At 39.1% G+C, this 21,971-nt stretch overlaps 1 protein-coding gene across 2 annotated transcripts; it reads left to right on the top strand.

The window, feature by feature from the left end:
* Nucleotides 1–998: 998 nt before the first annotated feature.
* sort1a (sortilin 1a) lies at nucleotides 999–21,085 on the top strand. 2 transcript variants are annotated; one of them, XM_066672715.1, is made up of 20 exons: nucleotides 999–1,387; nucleotides 9,773–9,832; nucleotides 11,207–11,280; nucleotides 11,648–11,750; nucleotides 12,152–12,313; nucleotides 12,919–12,992; nucleotides 13,116–13,165; nucleotides 13,513–13,640; nucleotides 13,751–13,895; nucleotides 14,270–14,425; nucleotides 14,603–14,709; nucleotides 15,393–15,495; nucleotides 15,910–16,081; nucleotides 16,555–16,742; nucleotides 17,001–17,190; nucleotides 17,406–17,522; nucleotides 17,630–17,738; nucleotides 18,183–18,295; nucleotides 18,616–18,736; nucleotides 19,129–21,085. In XM_066672715.1, the coding sequence occupies exons 1-20, from the start codon at nucleotides 1,136–1,138 to the stop codon at nucleotides 19,141–19,143; spliced, it is 2,439 nt and encodes an 812-aa protein (XP_066528812.1). In that variant the 5' UTR covers nucleotides 999–1,135; the 3' UTR covers nucleotides 19,144–21,085. The 2 variants fall into 2 exon arrangements, with proteins under 2 accessions (XP_066528812.1, XP_066528811.1); XM_066672714.1 differs by having other exon boundaries at nucleotides 14,267–14,425.
* Nucleotides 21,086–21,971: the final 886 nt, after the last annotated feature.

Genomic DNA, 21,971 nt, shown 5'->3' with positions numbered 1-21,971 from the left:
ATATTACCTAATGTCTTATAAAGTTATTATTCAAAGTTTGTATGTTAGCACATTTGTAGTGATTATGTCGCGATTATAATCCATTGTATGGTCCCATTGTCCTGGTTGAACAGGGAGGAGAAGAGGTTGGTGCTGCTCTGTCCAATCAGAGTCTGAAAACTGAGCAGCAGGAGGCAGTGGTTAACCCACTTTCACAACTCTTATTCACTTTAACCTAAGGGAACTCTGACTGTTTAAATTGGAATGCCTTTGAAAAGTGTACATTGCCAAAAGTAGTGAGATATGTTTTACATTTCTGCAGAAATAGAATCAAATGGGATTCTTTTATTTTAAAAGCATTTAACATAGGCAAAATCATTAGTGTAGAAGGTCACCACTGTTGCACAGTGCTGTGAAATGTTGGCACTGAACTATGCTTGATAACCAATCCACAAAACAGCTAGGTTATATTTTAATTATAGTTTTCTTTAAAATTAAAATGTATTGGATAAGAGAAAGAAAGAGCAATCATTTAATGCTGCAAGATGTTATTGCATATATTGCCTTTTTTAAGCATTAGTATTTTGCTTAGTTATACAATTGAAAATATACACTATATTGACACTTAAATGCTTTAACAATCGTGGTTCCCTTTAACTTGGAGGACGCTCAAATGGCACTCTACTCCCTACAAAGTGCACTAAATAGGTCTGACTCTGGTACCAAAACAGTGCAACTTGTAAACATTAGTTATTATCTCATGTGTTTAAAACCCCTTTATAGACATACAGTGCACTGTTTGGATGTACAATACCAAATTTCTTAACTCTCAACGTGCACTGTGTAGGGAGTGACGAGCCATTTGAGAAGGAGTCTTCAGCTCGCCTCTGTCTTAGAATGATAGATTTTTTGTCCAATAGTATGCAAGTTAACGCTGAGAGCAGCCAATCACATTCCGGAGGTGAGTGAATGGGCGGTTTGAATCGACCAATCGGAAGTCGGACCGCCCTCTATTGCCCGAACTGGAGCATCAGTTGTACACAACGGCCGACGTTCCTAGTTTGGGAACGACCGTTGAGATGTCCTGCCGTTTTAAAGTTTTAACCAAACAGTTAGAGTGAACAAATTCCACCGTGTTTTGTAATTTAGAGTAAATATGAGAGCCGTGTGCTGGTGTGTGTCTTATTTGATGTTTTCCGCGGCGCTCTGTGTGGGGTTTGTAGACGGAGCGCGAGTCGACCGGGGGTCGTTTGAGAAGAGCCGCACATGGAGCACTTTTAGGGGTGTTAAAAAGTCTCCGTTACCGCTGGCAGGCCACAGGACGGTGAAGAGGAGCGAGGAGTCCGCCGCAGAGTCGTGTGCTTCCCTACAGGGCTTTGAGTCCAGGCTAAAGGACAACACACACACTGTGAGTGCTGTTTACTCAGCTTCACTCTCTTCAGGAGTTGCCGAGCTGGCTGTAGTTTCACACAGAGGTCTGTGCAATGTGTGCATGAACTCAGCTGATTCTCATTTCAGAGTAGCTTACTGTAGTCATTTGCTGTTAAATTACTTACCGTGGACTGTGACTTGCATTAAAAATTAGACGTAGTACGGGTTTTTGTGAACACGTGCTATTTCAGAATAGATTTGTTACAGTCCTGGATCAGATTATTCCGTGCCTCTGGTATATGATATGTACGTTTTGTTGAAATGCTGCCTATATGTCTGTTAATCTGCCTCTTCTCTGAAGCGTCTTGGTTGCTTTATGATTTATTTTCTGTTAAAGTTACCTGAGAACAACTAACTATCTTAACTTGCTGCTCAGACGCTGACAATGGACTTTTACTTGTCAATTTTATTTCAGTCTGTCTATATATCTATCCATAAATTGGTCTCTGTCTCTGTCTTATTTAAACAGTGCCTCACTGAATATTATAATCCAAACATAAGTCTTCATGGTCAAACGAAACTCTGTGTACTCTAAGTATGTAAATTAACATCTAACAGCAACACAGTGTGTGTGTGTGTGTGCTGTTTCATGGTTGGTTTGTTACAGTCCTGGATCAGATGCTTTTATTTCCTCTGGTATCCTACATGAGATTTTCTGTTGATATTGTATCTGTGTTATAGTTCTATATGTCTTCTCACCTGTCTGTTTTTGTATTATTATTTTTTCTTTGTTGCCTATGTACTCAGCCTTTTTTCCTTTGTTTCTACGTATGCAACCACCACATACATGTCTTGACGTTTTCCATATATCTTTAAAAATCTCAATTGGCTCCCTACTGCATATTTCACTGTATATGTCATGAAGTAATGGCTTCTCCACCCAACCAGTACAGTATATGTTCAGCAGAGAACCATTTGTGTTGTTTTGTATTCAGCTTTAAATAAAAAGATCAAAGGAACCATACAAATCACCATGACTTACCACTAACTAATGTGTGCCCTGAGAATGTAGATGTGAATGATAAAATCTGTTGTACGGCATTATTCCTGTGGGTGCATTTAGTAGTTGCAGCTCCCCAGAACGCTGATGACATTCCAGCCCATGAAAGCATCTCTCAGCATGCATCAACTCAGCCTGCTTAGTGGTGCTATGATTGTTTAGTAGGACACTTTGTCCTACACACCTTATTCCAGAGACCTCACCATTCATTTGATTTGTTGTTTCTCAGTCATGGAAGGTCCCTTACTTTGCACTGTTTAGTGTTTTCTGTAGTTGTATATAACCTAATTCAACAGATCTCTTAATAATGAATGGATGTATAGAATTAGCTTTATAAGTGCAAAGAAGACACCAAAGCTTGTTTACTGCCATAATCATAGGGTTGCATGGATTTATGTATTAAAACCTATTGTAATTCATTGTCAGACCTCTTTAATAGCCCTTAGAATTAAAGTTTTAGGATCCCTGTATGTAAATGACAGATATTCTGTTGCTGAAAAATGCCTTAAAACATAAATGTAAATGGGTGGATGCCAGTTTGTTGTGTTCTTTCTTGGCATGACCTGAACATTGTTTACAAGAATTGGATTTTTCTTAATATTGGCTCATTAACTTACTTGTTTTTTTTAATAAATTCCAAGTATAATTCCTTTAATGTAACAAACAAGTATCCTGTCACCTTTGAACCACTCCAGAACAAGTATCCTGAATTGCATTGCCTGAAATTTTTGACCATGTGCGTGCAAATGTGTAATTAGATGCTGACACCAAAGAATCACGTGAATCTGTTTTGCCAGGACTGTGTTCAGCATGGGGCGATTTTACACTTCTTTCAAATGAAAACTTCCAGTTTTAATCATATGGATTTGCTTGAATGTATAGTCCTCTCAAAACTGATACAACAAATTATTTTGAGCAGATGTTTCTGAAGAATACAAGGTCTACATTTACATAAGGAAGAGGAAAATCATGACAAAAACGAAAGCAGTGTATAAAACCTTTTGTTTGTTTAATTTTAATCATTGCTTATAACCTCTTCACTGTAAAGCCATTATTAGGTGAGTAATTCACTCGTTCGCAATAAAACCACTGACACTGGATGACACCTCTTACACGTATTTGCAAAATCACAATGTGAGTAGTTGCAAAACAATGTTAAGTGATGGTAGGAATATACATAATGTAACTGTTGACAAAAGAGAGTTCTTCTGCTTGAGCCTTCCTTTCCTGTTTTTCTGCTGTCTTTTTTAATTTTTTAATCTTTAGCTTTTTCAGTCTTTTTTTTACTCTTTAGTGTTGATTCAATTAGCCACATTCTTCCAGTGTTTTCTGCCTGACCTGACTTTTTTCTCTGCAGAGTTGCATTAATAGCGCAGGCATTGTGAGAAAACGACGATGAGCATCCTCCGTGCCAAGTAAACTTATTGCTGAGCTCTTTCTGTTTGTTGAAACAGCACTGGAGCTGGATGCTTTATTACTCCAGGCAAATCCAGAACATTCGGCATGAAGTGAAAGCAAGATTAGGTTTAGCTCGGCGCAGATCATTGAGGAGTAGAAGCAGCGCCAGTATTTTTATGGTTGGCCTATTGACTCACACTGCCTTGTATTCTTTCTGGCAAAGAAGTGTAGCAGGCTGAAAAATTCTTAAAGCTGGGGAATGGGTATGACTTTATAGTTCATGTGTTTGTCATGGAAAGGCAGTTTTTTTTCCCCACAGTTTCTAAAAGTATATTATTACCCGTAGCAGCTTGTTTGATTTGTCTTTAATGAAATGTACAATGATTACTTACTGGGTTTTTAATTAATTGCAAACTGTATTTTTTTTACCAGTTTTCTCTATTATTTTAGCCAAGTTCTGACTTTGAGGCAGGTTTTAAAATGTAAGTTTTAGGTTGCCTTCCACAGACATGTTCCTCCACCATCCTGGAGAAGGTATTTAAAAGTTACACCCATTCCATATTTCGGAGGCCGGTTTTGGCTCTTATTGTTTAGCCATTCCATGCTTTTTAAGATATGGATCTATTGAAGCTCTTTGGGTTGTTTTTTCTTTTTCCTATGGACATAAGTAAGAGAGCCACATTTTATGATGCACACCAAGTAACTGAATCTGGGAGGAGCTTTTTAAGAATTCATGGAATATTACTCAACTTCAGCATGTTTTTATGACTAAAATAACAAAGCTTTCAGTCCATGACTTTCATAGGATGCAATAGACTGCACTCTCCATGGTTAAGAGCTCAGATCCAGCTTTATTTGGAACTTTTAATGAGACTCTAGGCCTTTCTTATTAGAGGTCTAAGGATGTATTTTCTTTTTTTTTTCATGAAATGAACTATGTTGAACCACATGAACTGCTTTCCCGGCATTACCTAAAATGTGCAAACATGAGGTAGCGATGTGTAAGAGTGCAAAAATCTGTCTCCTAATATTTCTTCTGACCTGTGGAATTTATGACCTGCGAGACAGACCGGCAGCTTTGAACACACTCACAGTGCGGCCTTTCAACAAGTGATCTGGTTATTTATTTATTTGTTTTGAAGTAATGGTGTAACTGTAAAAGGGAACATAATGTACTTAATTTGTGACTTGTTCGTGTGACAGTTTTAGTTAATCGTGTCTGTGATGCAGGTTTTTTTTTTTTTTTAAACTGACGGAAAGTTAGCCTGCTGTTTGGGAGTTTACCTTTTTTTAAAACTACCTAGGCCTTTAAATGTCAGTCAAGCCAAAGGAGGCTCTTTATGTTTGTCCAACTAAAATACAAGCGCACCACTTCCCATCCTCATATTTCTGCTCCTGGTTTTTAAAAGATCTATGTATTATTGATTGCACACCTGTCTAAATGGAGCATACTTTTGGGATGACCTTTGGGTCCGTTCTTGATTACTTTGTCCAGACTACTGAAGAATTCTTTCCACCCCCATCTAAAGTCATTTTATGTTTGTTGCTGCTGACCAGGGGAAGTATGTAGAGGCGGAAAAAGAAAAAACTGCTTCTGTGAAGCTTAGCGCCCATGCTCTTCTAGGAACCAGGGACCAAGAGAGAAGAATGAGTGTGTAGTCACTGGAGAAAAAAATGGGATGGGGAAATGAAACAGGAGGAGGGAGATGGGGAGAGGAGAAGAGGTTTACTTTGCTTTTTCCATGCATACACCAAGTATCATGTCTCATGTTGGGAGTTTATTGATTTCTTCCATTGTCTGATGGTTTTTATTCAATTATTACCCTCCTGAATGTTCAGGACCATGAGAGTTCATGGGATCTTTTTTTTTTTTTTTTTGACCACTTATTTGACAGATCTTTGGATGGATTTTATGGTCTGGTCATAATATTATTCTGCTGATACCACAGGGTTCACTCTGTTGCTCATTTATCTTTCTTGCCATCGTCATTTTTTTAACCAAGCAGCATCAAGCAAAGAAGCCAGACCAAAATTCATGTATTGCAAGTGCGGCTGCAATATAATTGTATTTTTGAATCATTATTTCAAATCAGATTCTGCAATAATGCACTATATGTCCAAACCTAGATACTTGGGTGCCCCTTTAGTGGTTAAATATTTCTGAAAGTAAACATGTCTTTAAGACTTCTGTGGTCTGGAGACACTGATCTTAATAACTGATACACATTTGCTTTCTTGTTTCCTCACCACATTGCGTCAAAGTGGCTCTTACAAAGTTGTAGCAGGTCCAGATCTTATTGTGCAACTCACATCAGTTGGTTTCGATGACCATAAACAACCATGGTTTGATCATTTACAGCTTGCTGGTTCTAAAGCCGGACTCTGGTTCAATCTGTGCTGCTGTCGGCCACTTATTTTGCGGCTGAAGGAAGATGTTGGTTCATACTGTTTTCCCTGTAACGCCACAGCCCCCTGTCCACCCCCCCCCCACCCCCACCCCCCTCCGCATAAAACTGGACCAGGGCTGCCAACAGTTGGCCAGCATCAAAATGTTAACTAATCCTACTGTGTGACATTGTGTTTTCTTTTCCTGTTTTGTTTGTTTCCTTCAATTCGTTGAAGGCGAGACGGCAACATTATTGACAGCAGCTGCTTAGAATAATAAAAAAGAAAAGAACACTCTAGAAAACTGACCCTGGCTGTAGATTCGGTGCAGGTGCTCCAAGCAACTTGTTTTTGCAGCATTCTTCAAAGCATGTGCTGTTGAGGACAGGGTAACAGGCCTGTGTTTCGTGGGTTACACGAGACCGGGGAAGGCAAATGGGTCTGCGTTCGCTAACATGGAAACTTTTGTTCATAGTTGGATTGGCCAAGCGCAGGTTTCCACTGGAACTTTTTGTCTGAGCTTTCCAAACATGCTCTGCTCCCTTTGTTTTTATGGACTTAACTGCCTTTCGTGGGAACATGTTCAGCTTTTTAAAATAGAAATGTGATTATTGCAAAAGTGTGTGTATGTGTGTGTGGAAAGCTGTGTAAGCTTTAGAATGGCGGTGGTCCCAGGGGAGCGAGGTGGAATTGCAGAAATGCTGTGAAGACTTGCCCTGGAGGCAGCAGGCTCTTCAGAATAATGCAGCCATATGGCCTGTAAATGAGCAGATGAGAAAGGCACAGTGTGGCTGGGTTTTTGTTTGTATGTAGATTTTCCATGGTTTATTAATTCTAAGTGAAATGATTTTCTATTTCACTCAGTTTTCTCACTTTTGTAATTTCTTTCTCTCTCTCTCTCTCTCTCTCTCTCTGTGTGTCTGTCTGTATATCTCTGTAAGTCTCTCACTTTTTCTCTGTATCACTGTCATTCTCATTGAGTGTGTCAGACAGACAAAAAATCTGGGACAGACATTCCAATGAAACTGAATGGTGTAAGGAAAGTACGCTTTTCTTTCTTTCTCTCTCTCTCACTCACTCACACACACACACAAAGCCCATTCAGCTCTGTGCTGTTCAGCCGTATGATTTTAGCCAGCAGTGCTCCAGTGATACACAGGACTGTGTACATACCATCTCTCAGCTCCAATTCCTCAGGGGACCATAAAGCTCAGCACTTGTGCTCACTTTTCACATCTCAGTTCAACCTCTGACTCTTGCAGTCCAGCTCAGACCCTCAGACTACAGTACACACTCCTTTACAATCACTGGACACTGTTGCCTGGCCTTTGTTGCATTGTCTAACACTTCAGTGCTATTCCTGCCATAAAATCGGCTTTTTAATATGTATTTTTTTTTTATAAAAGATTATGTATTTCACCCTCACGCTGTTATCGGGATATTTATTTTAGCAGGCAAATGTAAACAGTATATTAAGCTTTCCTGCAGTAATAGCTTTTACACTAAATGCTGGCACATTACTGTGTGAGGATTTAATTGCATTTGACTGTGAGAGCATCAGTGAGATAAGAAACTGATGTTGGATGAATAGTTCTGGATCCTTAATGGTAGTGCATCTCATCCCTAAGGTTGGCTGGATCAGTTCAGCAGAGTATTGTATATTACAATACTTGCCTCTAGTTTTGGGCACAATCTCCATGTTGGAAAACTCCAACATGTAGCTTCAGCTAATGCCCTGATTTCTTACTGATGGCACATAGCCAAACAGAGCATATTACTTCTGCTTCATCTGAAATCACAGGAAGTCTGACCCAGACAGATATGGGTGTGTGTCAGAGAGAGAGAGACAGAGATAGAAATGTGTACCATGGCATCTACTAGTAGTTTACGATCCCAGAGATGAGGAGCTCAGTGCAGTATATTAACTACCATTGCCTGTGGGGTCATAGTGTGTGCCTTTTGTGCCTGGCTTGCTTGATGCTTTGTGATTTGACCTGAGCGCAGAATTAGATGCTGTTCATTACAGTTAGGTTTGCTGCTGAAATCAGTGTTTAAAACTGCAGCTTGAAAGAATAAAACATTTACTTCCCTAAATCTGTGTTTGACCTCAATCTGGCCATAGCACATCTCTAAATGTAGCTCAGAAAACATAACTAACTGACAGAAGACCCCGTACATGCTGTTAAAACATGGTTTAAACTCTTGTTGTCTGTGTTATGAAGGTAGATGACTGACTGACAGAACAGATTTCTATCTTGCGATGAAGCATTATTTTGAAAGTTTTGGAAAAATCCAATTAAATACCCTGGTTTGGACAGGGATTAAGCCTGGTCCTGAGCTACATTAATCTTACAATAGAAAACCTCCATTAAGTATTCTTTATTGTCCAGAACCCAGTCAGTGGTCGAGCGATGTGTCTTCATGGTTTGGAGGCCAAACCCACTTCCAATGGGTAATTTTTCTTCATTGTCAGAATCTTTGTTGTATTCCAGTCCTTGAGGGCTGCCATAACAGCAGCTGTTAGAGCTTCTAGCTGTGCTGCAGAAGTCGTTTTAAAAAAAAGTTATTCAGAGAGAAAGAAGGAAAGAAGAAGAGTGCAGAAAAAGAGAAAGGAGGTAAAACTAGGAAGAGAAAACATCAGTACATGGAACTTGGGTTCATACTGTTTCTGAAGCACACAGATTGATTAAATGTAGATGACCGAGGTGTTAAAGGGAATTCTGTTGAATATTTCTATAAAATTCCATGAAAAACAATGTCTTTTCAGCATTATCATCATGCATATATTGTACACATTCTGACAATACATGACACAGTATGATGCCAGTGTATATAGCTAAGAACTGTTTTTTGTTACCTCTAGCTAAAGCACATTCAAGACATTTGTATTCATACTTTTGTGTTGTCTTAATATTTTTATTCAGTCTAACGCAAATGTTTCATTATAGCTTTGCAGTTTGAACAGTGTTAATGAGTGTACGTCAGCTTCTTTTACTTCTTGGGTATATTATACTAGAAACAAATTATATATGTAGACAAACATTGGATACAGAGCATCTTGGCTGATTGACAGGGTTTGAGGAGATCTTTGTAACTTAGCATTTTTACTGTTCAGTTCTTTTAAAATCAGACATTAAATCTTTTTGTCTTCCAGTAACTCAAGGGACCATCCAAGGGACATGGCTAAAAGAGGACCACAAAGCTGTTCTAAATAAAAATACTCGAGAGAGAAAGTTTTACATAAGGCCTCAAAGTGAACACTTCAACCAGTGTTGCCCACTGGATGTGTCCCTGGGGAGCACTTCCTGGGGTTCATGGGGGACCACACCGCAGTAATGCATTATATGGGTCAAAGGGGAAAAAAAGAGAGAAATTTGTTATTTAATAGGAACTGTTTGTGATTTATTGGACCAGAAAATACTTTAAGAGTAGTCATATGCTTTAGGGTTTCTTCAGTGTATTCATTATTTCTCCAGACTTCCATAACCTCAATGAGAAATGTCATGTATTATGAATGACCTACTTACTGTATGCACTGAACTTTAATGTTTTGACTATTTTCTGTGTCTCCTTTTCCAGTATGCCTTTAATGACCTGAGCGGCTCTGTGTCTCTTGCCTGGGTCGGAGATGGAACAGGGGTAAATGTCCCACTGCTACCACATTAAATTAAATACGTTCTTAAATGTCTTCAAAATCTTTTGTTTTTTTTTAATCTGACATAGATTATTGATTATGTGCTTTGTTTCTGTGGAATGTGACATTTCTATATGGCATGTCATTGATAAACCAGAGCAAACAATCTTCAACTTCTTGCTCAGCATGCTTGCCAAAAGAATACTCAGTGCTCCGCTACTTTTAACCACAGACCACTACTCTAAATCTAACTGACGGAAATAGCCAACAGGCCTTAGTCAGCAGTACCCCGGCTGTGGAATTCCAGCTAGGAATAATAGGAATGCTTAAGTAATTGCTTGTTCAAGAATTTTAGTATGAGCCACACAGTTATTTCTTTTCTAGCATTTCATTATATGTCCAGTATGTTGTTGTTGTTGTTGTTATTATATCTGATATACAGAAATGTTTGTTGACCTGGTTTTAATTTGTTGTTCAGGCCAATCACAAAAAGAATAATTAGAGAGTCACAGTAATATTGGTATCACATTTTATAAATGTGTATCATATATTTTAAAGTAGATGTACATTTTTACATATAAATGTTCTTGTATAATTACTGGTGAATGCATGGTTCTTATCCTGAAAAATATTCAATATCCATGTCAGCTCAAAATTCCCATATTGTAGAATTAATTATTAATCTGTGTACAATGTGAAGTTAGCAAAAGAAGAATTTAATTTGAGGGCTAAGACCCCTGAAAGACACTTTGGTTTACCCAGTGAGAGTTTGGACTTTAGTTAAAAAGCTAAATGAAAAGCTGTAAGAGTCTTAAAACTATAAGCAAGCAGATATGCTCTGCCCCATGCGCTTTGGTATCTGTCTGTCTGGCTGAGACCCTGAATCCCTATTAAATGCTTCAGTGCACAGCTAAGCCTGGGTTCCCTCATCAACTGACCTGTTCTGAACACACCCCCACCCCACTCGTACACACAGGCACACACACACTTTGTCTGTGTTCTTCACAACACACTTGGTTGATGGATAGGAGTATAAATCTTTGACTTCTGTGATTTAAACACAAATCTGTGGAAACTCGTTCAGTGCATCATAAAAATTGTATGCTTAAACACTGTGAAATGGTGCAGTGCACACAACAAAAATGTGTGTTAATCATAGTTGAGTGCATGATTCATTGGATGTTCTTGTTTCAATTATAACCACTTTTATAAGCCAAAGCTGCTGAATCCTTCAGGATAAGTACCAAAGCCAAAACTAACATGGGTAAATACCATGCCTGTGAAATTGTTAAATTAACATTGTGCAAAATTTAAATTACCCCCATCTGAGTTTGTATTGTTCCCTTTATTAAGTCACTGTCCTGTATGCTTTTGTGCAGGTGCTGCTGGTTCTCACTACGTTTCAGGTGCCTTTGTACACAATCCGCTTCGGTCAGTCCAAACTGTACAGAAGGTAAGAGCTGTGTATAAGCTCACCAAGCGCCCTAAAATTGCTTTTACACTACACAGCCTGAAAAATTCTGAAGTCACAAATACCTTTCACATCATGCCTGTGGTTCTCAATCCTGGATGTGGAGTAACAGCATTGGCCTCCACATGTCAGAATTTTGAATGCCCCCATATGGGTAGACACTTAATAGATTTCAGGACATACACATTCATTATCCATCAGCCTTTTGAACTAAATCTGTCATTTAAAAAACAATGAGACAAAAGTTGAGTTATGGTGAGAGCTTTTAAAATCTTATTAGATGCTCTAGATTATTATTCAGCATTGTTCATCATTTATGTCTTTGTTTGTGTTCTGTCGTGTGGGTCAGTGAAGACTATGGAAAATCCTTCCAGGATATTACAGACCTTATCAACAACACCTTCATCCTGGCAGAATTTGGCATCGCCATTGGCCCAGAGAATTCTGGAAAGGTGAGGGTTGAGGTTTTGGAAGATGTCTCTGTCCCACTTCTCATTACTGAAATGTTTGTTTCTAAGCGGGTTGAACCATTTATTTTTTTTCTATATGAAGCAGGTGAAATCCTATTTAGGCAGACAACATCTTAATTAATTTTATTCAATTAATATTAATTGTTGAATTCTTGTAATCAGTGGGTTCAAAAAAATAATTTTATCTGGAAATGTCACCCTGTGAAGGACTGGCTCACCCTCCAGGGTGTGTTTCTGTCTTCTGCCCAATGATTCCGGGTAGTCTCCGGACCCACCGCGACCCTGAACTTTATAAGTGTTTGCAGTGAATGAATGAATGAATCTGGAAATGTGAAAAGAAAACGTTGGATATGGAAGATTTAAGCTGTGATTTTGTCTTCAAGGTGATCCTCACAGGTGATGTCTCTGAGGGAAAGGGCTCCCGGATCTTCCGCTCACTGGATTCCGGGAAGAGTTTTACTCCTTCTGACCTGCCGTTCCAGCATATAATGCAGATTACCTACAACCCAGAAAACAGCAACATACTCACTGCCATCAGCATCACAGTAAGAACAATAGTTATTCAATCATTACATTTTCCTACCTAATGTCCCATCAGAGGGCGGCACGGTGGCGCAGCAGGTAGTGTCGCAGTCACACAGCTCCAGGGACCTGGAGGTTGTAGGTTCGAGTCCCGCTCCGGATGACTGTCTGTGAGGAGTTGGTGTGTTCTCCCTGTGTCTGCGTGGGTTTCCTCCGGTTGCTGTGGTTTCCTCCCACAGTCCAAAAACACACGTTGGTAGGTGGATTGGCGACTCAAAATTGTCCGTAGGTGTGTGTGTTGCCCAGTGAAGGATTGGCGCCCACTCCAGGGTATATTCCCGCCTTGCGCCCAATGATTCCAGGTAGGCTCTGGACCCACCGCGACCCTGAACTGGATAAGCGCTTACAGATAATGAATGAATGTCCCATCAGCAATAAATGTGTATGCTATTGACAAATACACCATGTTTAAACTGGTCACAGCAAAATGGATCACTGTGAAATTAGAGCTATCTCTGATATACCTTATTTCCTTATTTTCTAACTCTGTATAAAAGAAGCTTAATGCTGTCTTTATTGTTAAATGCAAATGAATGATTTTACAGTGGAATGTATTTTTCCATCAAAGCAAGATCTGTGGCTGTCTACTGATTTTGGACTTGGCTGGAAGAAGATTCATGACACAGTGTGTCTGGTGAAATGGTGAGATTTTCCAATCATAATTTTCTCATTACTAACACAACATAAGAAATAACTTAAACCTAGGAGACACATGTTGTCCCCTTGATATGAAAGAGATAATGATTTTGATATATGTAATTTCAGGGGCACTGCTGACACTCTGTTCTTCACCACAAATCCCAATGGGTCCTGCAGTGAGTGCCTTGTTCTCATATCACCAATGTCAATGTCATTATCTTCAGTTGACTAGGTCCAATAACTGGATAAATATTGTAACACCGCCTGACCCATTAAATAGATTTGGTATGTGCCAGAAGTGACAGATTCACAGTTGCTTGAAAGATTTTCAGTCCAGTCCAAAACGTATTGATATTAGTTAAAAATAATTCTATTTAAGTAAGATTATTGAACCTGTGCTCAGTATTGGCAGACATCATGAGTTCAGGTATATGCATCAGGCAAGAAAAATATCAAATGTTTGCATTTCAAGTTTAAATAAGGCTCTACAATAGTGACCGTGTCTGTATTGTTCTTCTGTCAGGTGATAAGGGTATGCTGGAACTAAAGAAGACCTTGGACTATGGGCAGAGCTTTAAGACTATCGGGAGCAGGATCTATTCTTTTGGGCTGGGTGGTTGCTTTATTTTTGCCTCTATCATGTCTGCCAAGGTATGCTCATATTGCTTTGTTTCAGTATAGTACAGACACAGAAAAACAATCTCAGTGCTTGGAGCAAATCATTTTTTTGTATCTTTTTGTCTCTGCTTGCTCCATGTCAGGGTTTGACACGTATGATCCACGTGTCAGTGGACCAGGGTGAAGTGTGGAACATGGCCCAGCTGCCCACAGTGGGACACGAGCAGTTTTACTCCATACTGGCTGCCAATGATGACATGGTGTTCATGCATGTGGATGAACCTGGAGGTCAGTCACTCAGTATTGCCACATAATTCAGTAAAATGAAGACATTGGAGGCACTTAATAAGTGGGCAATGTGGTTTTAATATATATTATGTATGTATATGTAAAATATATTATCACAATTCCCATGGATGTTACAGGGTTCATATAATTATCACACAAAGCAACACACATGCTAAAATAAAATGGTCCATGAATCAAATTTCTCTTGTTTTTTAATTTTTTCATCTCTTCAGAAGATATTTAAATGTTTATATATAACTAAATCTGTTGTAATTCATGTTTACATAACCTATTTCCAATTAATTATTTAATGAAATTAAACAGTTTACATTCACGGCTGATACTATCTCTTGGTCCTTTCTTCCTGTCAGCAGATTCAGGAATGGGAACCATCTATGTGTCAGATGACAGAGGAACTGTTTTTTCCAAGTCCCTTGAGCGGCATCTGTATACTTCCACTGGGGGCATTACTGACTTCACTAACGTTACCTCCCTCAGAGGTGTCTACATGACCAGTGTGCTAGCTCATGGTATGTCTGCCTTAATGCACAATACTTTGGGAGTGTTCTTTATTCACAAGGTCTTGTATTTAAACTTCATCTTATCAGGTATTTTGATATTACTTGTGCTTGTTTACATTTGATGTGTTTGTTAAAAAGCTAGGTGATGTGAGCAGGTGTGTGCTGACCTTGTTGTTGGATGTGCAGATGGATCTGTTCAGACTGTGGTGACGTTTGATCAGGGGGGAAAATGGAGACCTTTGCGGAAACCCTGGAATGGGGAATGTGATTCCACCACAGGGGATCCTAACAGAGTGAGAACCCTGAAAATCTCTCTCTCTCTCTCGCTCATTCACCCTCTCTCTTGCGCTCTCTAACTCTCTCTAACTCTTTCTCACACTCACACACACACACACACACACACATGTATTAAGAGAAACCTGAACACTAAAAATTTCAGGTGGTGATCTCCAACTCAAAAAAAATGGGAGAGTACACAGTCATAACACTTTGTTATGACAGGGATGTTATGCAAGCTTCATTTGGATCACTCTTTTCTCCCATAGAAGGGTAAAATACTGCCACTCTGTGCCATGCTTTTTGCTTATAGTTCACAAAGTAAATGCCCAAACTTGAGAGTCAAACCTCCAGGCCTTCTGCGAGACCACCAGCAGTCCCAGCAGCCTGAAGCATGCGTAACTGGGGACACTGCTGATGTCATTATTGCCATAATTATTTTTATTTACGAACTGCTGAGATCTCAGTTCAAACATGGAACATGTTAATCTGTTGTGGCTAATCATTAGTAGTTCTGTGCTGATTTCTGGGCTTTCATTGGTGGTATGTTTGTATAAAGGGTGTTGTTTATGTTTTTAGATTTGATACATCACAGATGAACAGATGTAGGTAACTTGTTGAAAGAAGCAAAAGAAAAAACAAAAACCCGGGTGATCTGTTTTACTGATGTACTTGTGTTTTATGGCCTGCTCTCCTACAGTGCAGTCTGCACATTCATGCCTCCTACAGCACCTCCATGATGCCCAATGTGCCAATGCTGCCTCTGACAGAACCCAATGCTGTTGGTCTCATCCTTGCTCATGGTAACTAAACACAACACACACACACACACACACACACACACACACACATCACCACCTTTTATTTTGAATATGTTGCCAGCAAGAGGTGATTCATGTTTTTACTCTGTTTATTTGATTTGCTGTTGAAAGAACAGAACAGAATACAGTTGAATATGTTTTAATTGATTAAATCCAGTGAAATTACATCTGTAATTTGACAGTGTTAATTATTATACTATTGCCTTTTATGTGGCACATCTAAGTGTTAGCCTAATTGCCATGGTATTGTGAGTTCCAGTCCTACAATGAACAAGCCATCCATGACCAGGAAAATACTAAAGATGCTTACTGTTTCTGTTTACTCTCAGGCTTGTAAGATGAGTGTTTTTTTTTCTTGGTCTGTCTTAACCCCTCCATCTACCCTCTGATCTGCAGGAAGTGTAGGGGATGCTGTGTCAGTGTTGTCTCCTGATGTTTTTGTGTCTGATGATGGGGGATACACATGGTCTCAGGCACTGAAAGGACCTCACCACTACGCAATCCTAGACTCTGGAGGACTTCTGGTGGCTGTGGAACACAACCCTATTCATCCCATCTCCCAGATCAAGTGAGCCAAGAGTAGATCTGACGTAAAGGAATAACTTAAGAACTTAACTTAAAGGAAGTTAGAATTAGGTGTTTTAACAATGGATAATAATTGTAATAATCCTAAGGGTCTTAATATTTGGTTTTAATCAGATAGACCTCTGCTTTGCCTGGTTTAGTAGTAACTTAATAATGGATAACACAGGGTGGACTGGTGGTGCAGCAGGGAGTGTTGTTGCCACACAGCTCCAGGGTCTTGTTGTTCTGGGTTTAATTCCTTCCTGGAGTCACTGTCTGTGAGGTGTTTGATGTGTTCTGTCTGTGTGGGTTTCTTCTGGGGTCTCCTCCCACAGTTCAAAACACATTTGTAGGTGGATTGGCTGTGTGAAATTGTCCACAGGTGTTTCTGTTGTATTTCTACACTGTTAGATGGAAAAATATAACATAATTAAAGATTTACAAATATTGATGTAATTGATTATTTTTTTCTGTCAGATTCTCCACAGACGAGGGCCAGTGTTGGCATGTGTTTAACTTCACAAATGAACCAATATACTTCACGGGACTGGCCTCTGAGCCTGGAGCTCGGTCAATGAACCTCAGTCTGTGGGGCTATAGAGAATCCATGAGTCAGTACTGGGTATCTGTCACCATAGACTTCAGACAGCTTTTCTCCAGAGAGTGTGAGTATGTGGCTGTATATGTAATTGAGTCCTTTTCAGTCGTTGTGGCCGCCTGGAAAGATCATGCAGATTATTTTAGATTGGGCTTTGCTTATCTGTGTCGTGTATCTGTGTTTATAGTGTTTCTGGATGCTTGAAATTCCTCATTCAGATAACTGAGAGAAGCAAACATGCTGCAGGTTTGGCTGTGACTCTCTCTCTCTTTGACTGTCTCTGTCTAAAGAATCCCTGTCTCTGTTCCTCTGTCTGCCCCTGCAGGTGTGGGAGGAGATTATGTGCAGTGGCTGGCCCACTCTGATGACACCAGCGACCCGACAGATGGCTGCTTGCTGGGATACAAGGAGAAGTTTCTGCGTTTACGGAAAGACTCTGTGTGCTGGAACGGACGGGATTACCTCATCGCCAAGCAGCCTACACCATGTCTGTGCACATTGGATGACTTCCAGTGGTGAGAAGTCACTTAAGGACCAGGCTAAAAGCTACAGCACACAAACATTGAAACGGCCATTGTTGGCGCTCAGTGACTACTAACAATGCTGTTTCTCAGAGCTCAAAGCCTAGAATTTTTCACTTTAAATGTTTTATTTTGAAAAGACTAAGTGAATTAGTTGATACAAAGCATATTTACCACTTTTTTTCTCAGTTTCTTTTGCTGTCTTGCAGTGACTTTGGATACTACCGTGTGGAGAACAGCTCAGAGTGTGTGGAACAGCCTGATCTGAAGGGCCACACGCTTGAGTTCTGCCTGCATGGCCGTAAAGAACAGCTCCAGACCAGAGGGTGCTGCGCCCCCTTTTGACAACTTGTGCTATTTTTGACTACAAATTTTCTTGACCCCTGTTTTCAAACATTGTTTATAAACAAATTAATATAATGTATTGCTACAGTTACAGGAAGATTCCAGGAGACAGGTGTGAGGGAGGCATGGTGCCAGAGAGACAGGTGATTGACCTGAGCAAGAAGTGTGTCAGTAACCTGCTAAGACCTGAACTGCTGGTGAGGGACATATTCTGCCTGATATTTTCTGATATTAGAGGTTTTTGAAATTTGACTTTTTATTATGAGTAGAAAAATCTAACTGTTTTTGTGTAAATCACCAGATTATGCAGGAAGTTACACTTTTGTGTCCAGAGTTTCCCCATACCTCAATTAACATATCATTTTCTTTTTTGCTGCTATGTATTTTGGTGAAATGTTTAAATTTACATATAACCCCTGTATTTGCACCTGGACTTGCACCTGAATGTGGTGTAATGTAGTTGGGCTCACCTCTACTACGGTGTGGGTGAACCAGAACCCAACTGGTAGGTGTGGATGGTGAAAAGTTCTATGTAAATTGAGCTTGAAGTTGATTTATAAATTTGTAACACATTTAATTTGTTATTATTTCTTCATTTAATGTTTCTTTTTTCTTTCTCTCGTCCTTGTCATTTCTCTTAGTCGGAGGCTCAGTCTGGCAGCTCAGCTCCTGTAATAGCTGTAGTTATCATTGTTCTGCTTATCAGTGCTGTGGCTGGAGTTCTGCTCATCAAGAAGTATGTCTGTGGAGGAAGGTCAGTTCACCCACCTCAGATGATTTGCCATTTACTCAGTCCAAGCCTTATGTTTGCTTTAATCCAACACAGGAGTGTAGAACTGTGTGTAAGTGTGTCGCTTATTTTACTCTTACACTCTAGCCAATCCTGGCAAATAAATACATGTCCCACATAATGTAATGTACCTGTTCTCTTCTTTATTTTTGATCAAGCTACTCTTATAAACTACACAACATATGTATTAGTAAGTCTTAAGAATAATTAAGAGATATAAGGCTAAGCCTAGGATTCTTTCACTGTGCATATTTTATAGTTTATATTAACAATGTATGTGTCAGGTTCCTGGTTCACCGTTACTCAGAGATGCAGAGACATGTGGAAGCTAATGGCATTGAGGGAGTGGACGACGTGGACACTACAGAAGTGGGGAAAACACATTACAATGACGACTCAGATGAGGTAACAAGGGCTTAAAACTCAGATTGGTGTCAGGTTGGAGTCATGTATGCTCTTTTACAAAATGGTATAGGTATAGATATTCTTATAATAATTACATGGTGATATTAAATTGTGGCTTAACTAAAAGAATTACATGCAGTAATGGCACCAAATGGAATCATCTGCTTTCAGCAGTGTGGTCTTATATGTGGGATTGAGTTTCTTTCTAAAACTGAGATGTTTATGAGAGGTGTCAGATTGGAGTCATGTATACTCTTTTACAAAATGGTTGGATTGTCCTGTTTGTTTTTTGTACTGCTTTGAATGAATATAAAGAGAAGTCAACTCTCTTTGAGTGGATCTTTAGCACATTTTGACACCATTGACACTGACTATATTTTGCGTTTCTGCAGGACCTCCTGGCCTGAGATCCAGCATCCAAATCTTAAAGTTGACAAGAGACTACCCAGGATGTCTCCCCTTCCAGTGCCCTGTTCCAGCCCCTCTGTGTGCATGTGTGTGTGAATGTGTTCCACTGTTAGTGCATTCAATGTTTTTTATTTTCTCTTGTCTACATTCCCTGAGTGGAGGAAGTTAAAGCCTGTGCTACTCAGCTTCCTACAGAAGTTCACCAAAGCTCAGTGGCTGAGAACAGACTGGATTGCTTTTTTTCGGTGGACTGGGAAATGAAAGGATAGACTTTTCCCCATGGATCGTCTCAAGTTACTGGACAGAAGCTAAATTCTTGACAATTGTTTTTAAACAGGTTTTCTATTTTAATTTTTTTGGGGTGGAGGGGGGGGGGGTGTTTCATATTTGGCAGGTGTGGAACAGATGACCTGACTCCGTGGTTGCGGCTGAGGTTTGTGTGCATTAGCAACTTTTGGTTCTAGTATATTTCTTAAGACAATATGGACTGGATTTCAGTCATTGATTAATCTTAGTTTTGCAATAAAACAATGGACAATCTCAATTAAAAATCTGGATCTAACTGGCTTTTAGTGATTTTCCTTTAAAAACCTGCTGCAGGGGTATAGATATTCCTATAATAATTACATGGTGATATTAAATTGTGGCTTAACTAAAAGAATTACATGCAATAATGGCACCAAATGGAATCATCTGCTTTCAGCAGCGTGGTCTTACATGTGGGATTGAGTTTCTTAAAGTCCCTCTCCTCCCCACCTTGTTATTACACGTCCTGTATGATTATTTTACCAAATCAGAAATTAGCACAAAATAATTTAAGTCGCCATAACATTAAGAAAAAGAACAAGAAGCATTTGCCATTCGTGCCTTTGTTTGTGTAGGTTGAACGACATGCATCACTGTGCTATTGTTTGAAGCATCTTTCCTTGTCTAGATGCTTTAGATGCAGTTTGTACCATTTTAAGCGCTGATCTGATGAGTCTTCAGCAAAGAAACCTGCTTTTTTTTTTTTTTTTCCCTCCCCTTAATTATGCTGTTAGTCCTCTGAATTTTTCTTGTCGTTTCTTCAAGGAGGATGTGCAGGGTCTCTACTGTTGACCCAGCAATCTTTCCACAATTAAAATAAGCTGAGATTTGCTAAGAAAGTGTGCACTGAACACTGAAGTTCTTGATGGAATGATTGCTGGTTTTGGAAACCCACGACTCTATTATTATTTTTTTATTATACAAAACCTAAACAATAGATACATCAATAATAATGATCATGGTGAGATTATTAGTATATTTTACATGATGATCATAACATGTTTAATGTAGCATAATTTTGTGTTTTGCAATATTGTAAAATCCCATTTTTGCTGTACTTTGCTGGTCAAAACTAACTTACATTTTATTTCAGGTTTCATGGCAATACAGTGTCCAGAGAATTGAATGCTTTTGGATTGGACACAAGTGAGTTAAAGAACATGCTGAATATGATGTGAATATGTGATTACAGTATTCCTTATGTGCACCCTTACAAATAGATACCTCAGGGGCCCTTATACTTCCTTAAGTCACTTAAAAATGGGATTAGAAAAGCTAGAGAGTTTAAAAGCTTGTTTTGCTGGATCTGTTTGGCTTTGCTAAACCCAGAGAATAACACTTTGTACAATACACTATAATAGTACTGGGCTAAATATAAGAAATGTTGGCAGCATCCAACCTTTGAATGTAAAGGGAGTAGGAGTGAGCAACAACATTTTGTCTCAAAGTGCTGTAAATAAAATGTTAACAGTAAGCTACTGTTTGTAACTGCATTTCATATTTTGAACCTGTTTGTGTTCACGTATTAAATGTAGTTTTGACTTCACTTGTTTTTTTTTTGTTTTTTTTTTTTTTTGGTTTGTTTTTGTTTTTTTTGTGCCCAGCCACCCCCCACCAAATCAGAATAAAAACGTTATATCCAGCTGTTGGGTTTCTCAATCTTCCACCTCAGAAATGCTGTAATGTTCCAAACCCAAATGACCCCGAAACTAAAAAGGGGTCATATTCTGCATTTTTCTAGTTCTCCGTTTTTTCTTAAAATTTCTTGGGTGGCCTGAATCATAATCATAATTATTTTTTCCTTGACCATTTCCAACCTTGCAATATCCCTTATTTAAACATGCTGGTTTTATGAAATTAACATCATTAAAACTTAAGTCTTAACTACAAATAAATATATATTTTTTAACTGAATGGTGAAAAAAAAAAAAAAGCCATTGAAACTCCTAGGATCTCTTACAGCTCACTTGGAGAAAGCATTTCCAGCATGGCGTTATAGGGACTACTAGAAAAACGTTTATTGAAGAAGTGTATACATACATTAATATACAGCATTTATAAGTGCAGCTTAATGTTTGCAGAGGGATACAGAAAGCAACCTCTAGATAAGCCAGAAGTTTACACATTCTCCATGGGTGTGACAGTTACTAATTTTGAACCTGGCTTGTGTGTTTCTTTGCCAGGCAACTAAGATAGCATTCCCACTGTATCCTGAAAGAAGTGTGTGTGTGTGTGTATAAATATAGCTGCACATGCAAATGCCATGGCTATACCCCTGAGATGTGGTCAGAAGTTGATCAGGATTGTATTAGAACAGGTCTTGAATGTACTTCAGGTTTTCTGATATTTATTTGCCGGAACCAATGTATTTTTATCAGGTTTTAGGTAATCCTATGCAGACTGTAGGCTTTTGCAAATACAAGCAGAGCCCTGCCCTAAATCTCAGATACATGCTTGTTGTGAAGATCTAAAAAAAGATTACATGACCAGTAGTTCCTCACGTGGATGTCTTCTTCCTACC

This window comes from Hoplias malabaricus, chromosome 5 (genome assembly GCF_029633855.1).
Source record: "Hoplias malabaricus isolate fHopMal1 chromosome 5, fHopMal1.hap1, whole genome shotgun sequence".
Taxonomy (NCBI): Eukaryota; Metazoa; Chordata; class Actinopteri; order Characiformes; family Erythrinidae; genus Hoplias; species Hoplias malabaricus.
The sequence above is the reverse complement of the archived record's forward strand: the minus strand, read 5'-3'. Positions and strand labels throughout refer to the sequence as shown.

Coding starts and splice junctions, on each gene's coding strand:
- sort1a (XM_066672714.1), top strand. CDS start 1,136: ATGAGAGCCGTGTGCTGGTGTGTGTCTTATTTGATGTTTTCCGCGGCG. Junction 11,751..12,151: donor GCCCAGAGAATTCTGGAAAG/GTGAGGGTTGAG, acceptor TTTGTCTTCAAG/GTGATCCTCACAGGTGATGT. Junction 13,641..13,750: donor CCTCTATCATGTCTGCCAAG/GTATGCTCATAT, acceptor GCTCCATGTCAG/GGTTTGACACGTATGATCCA.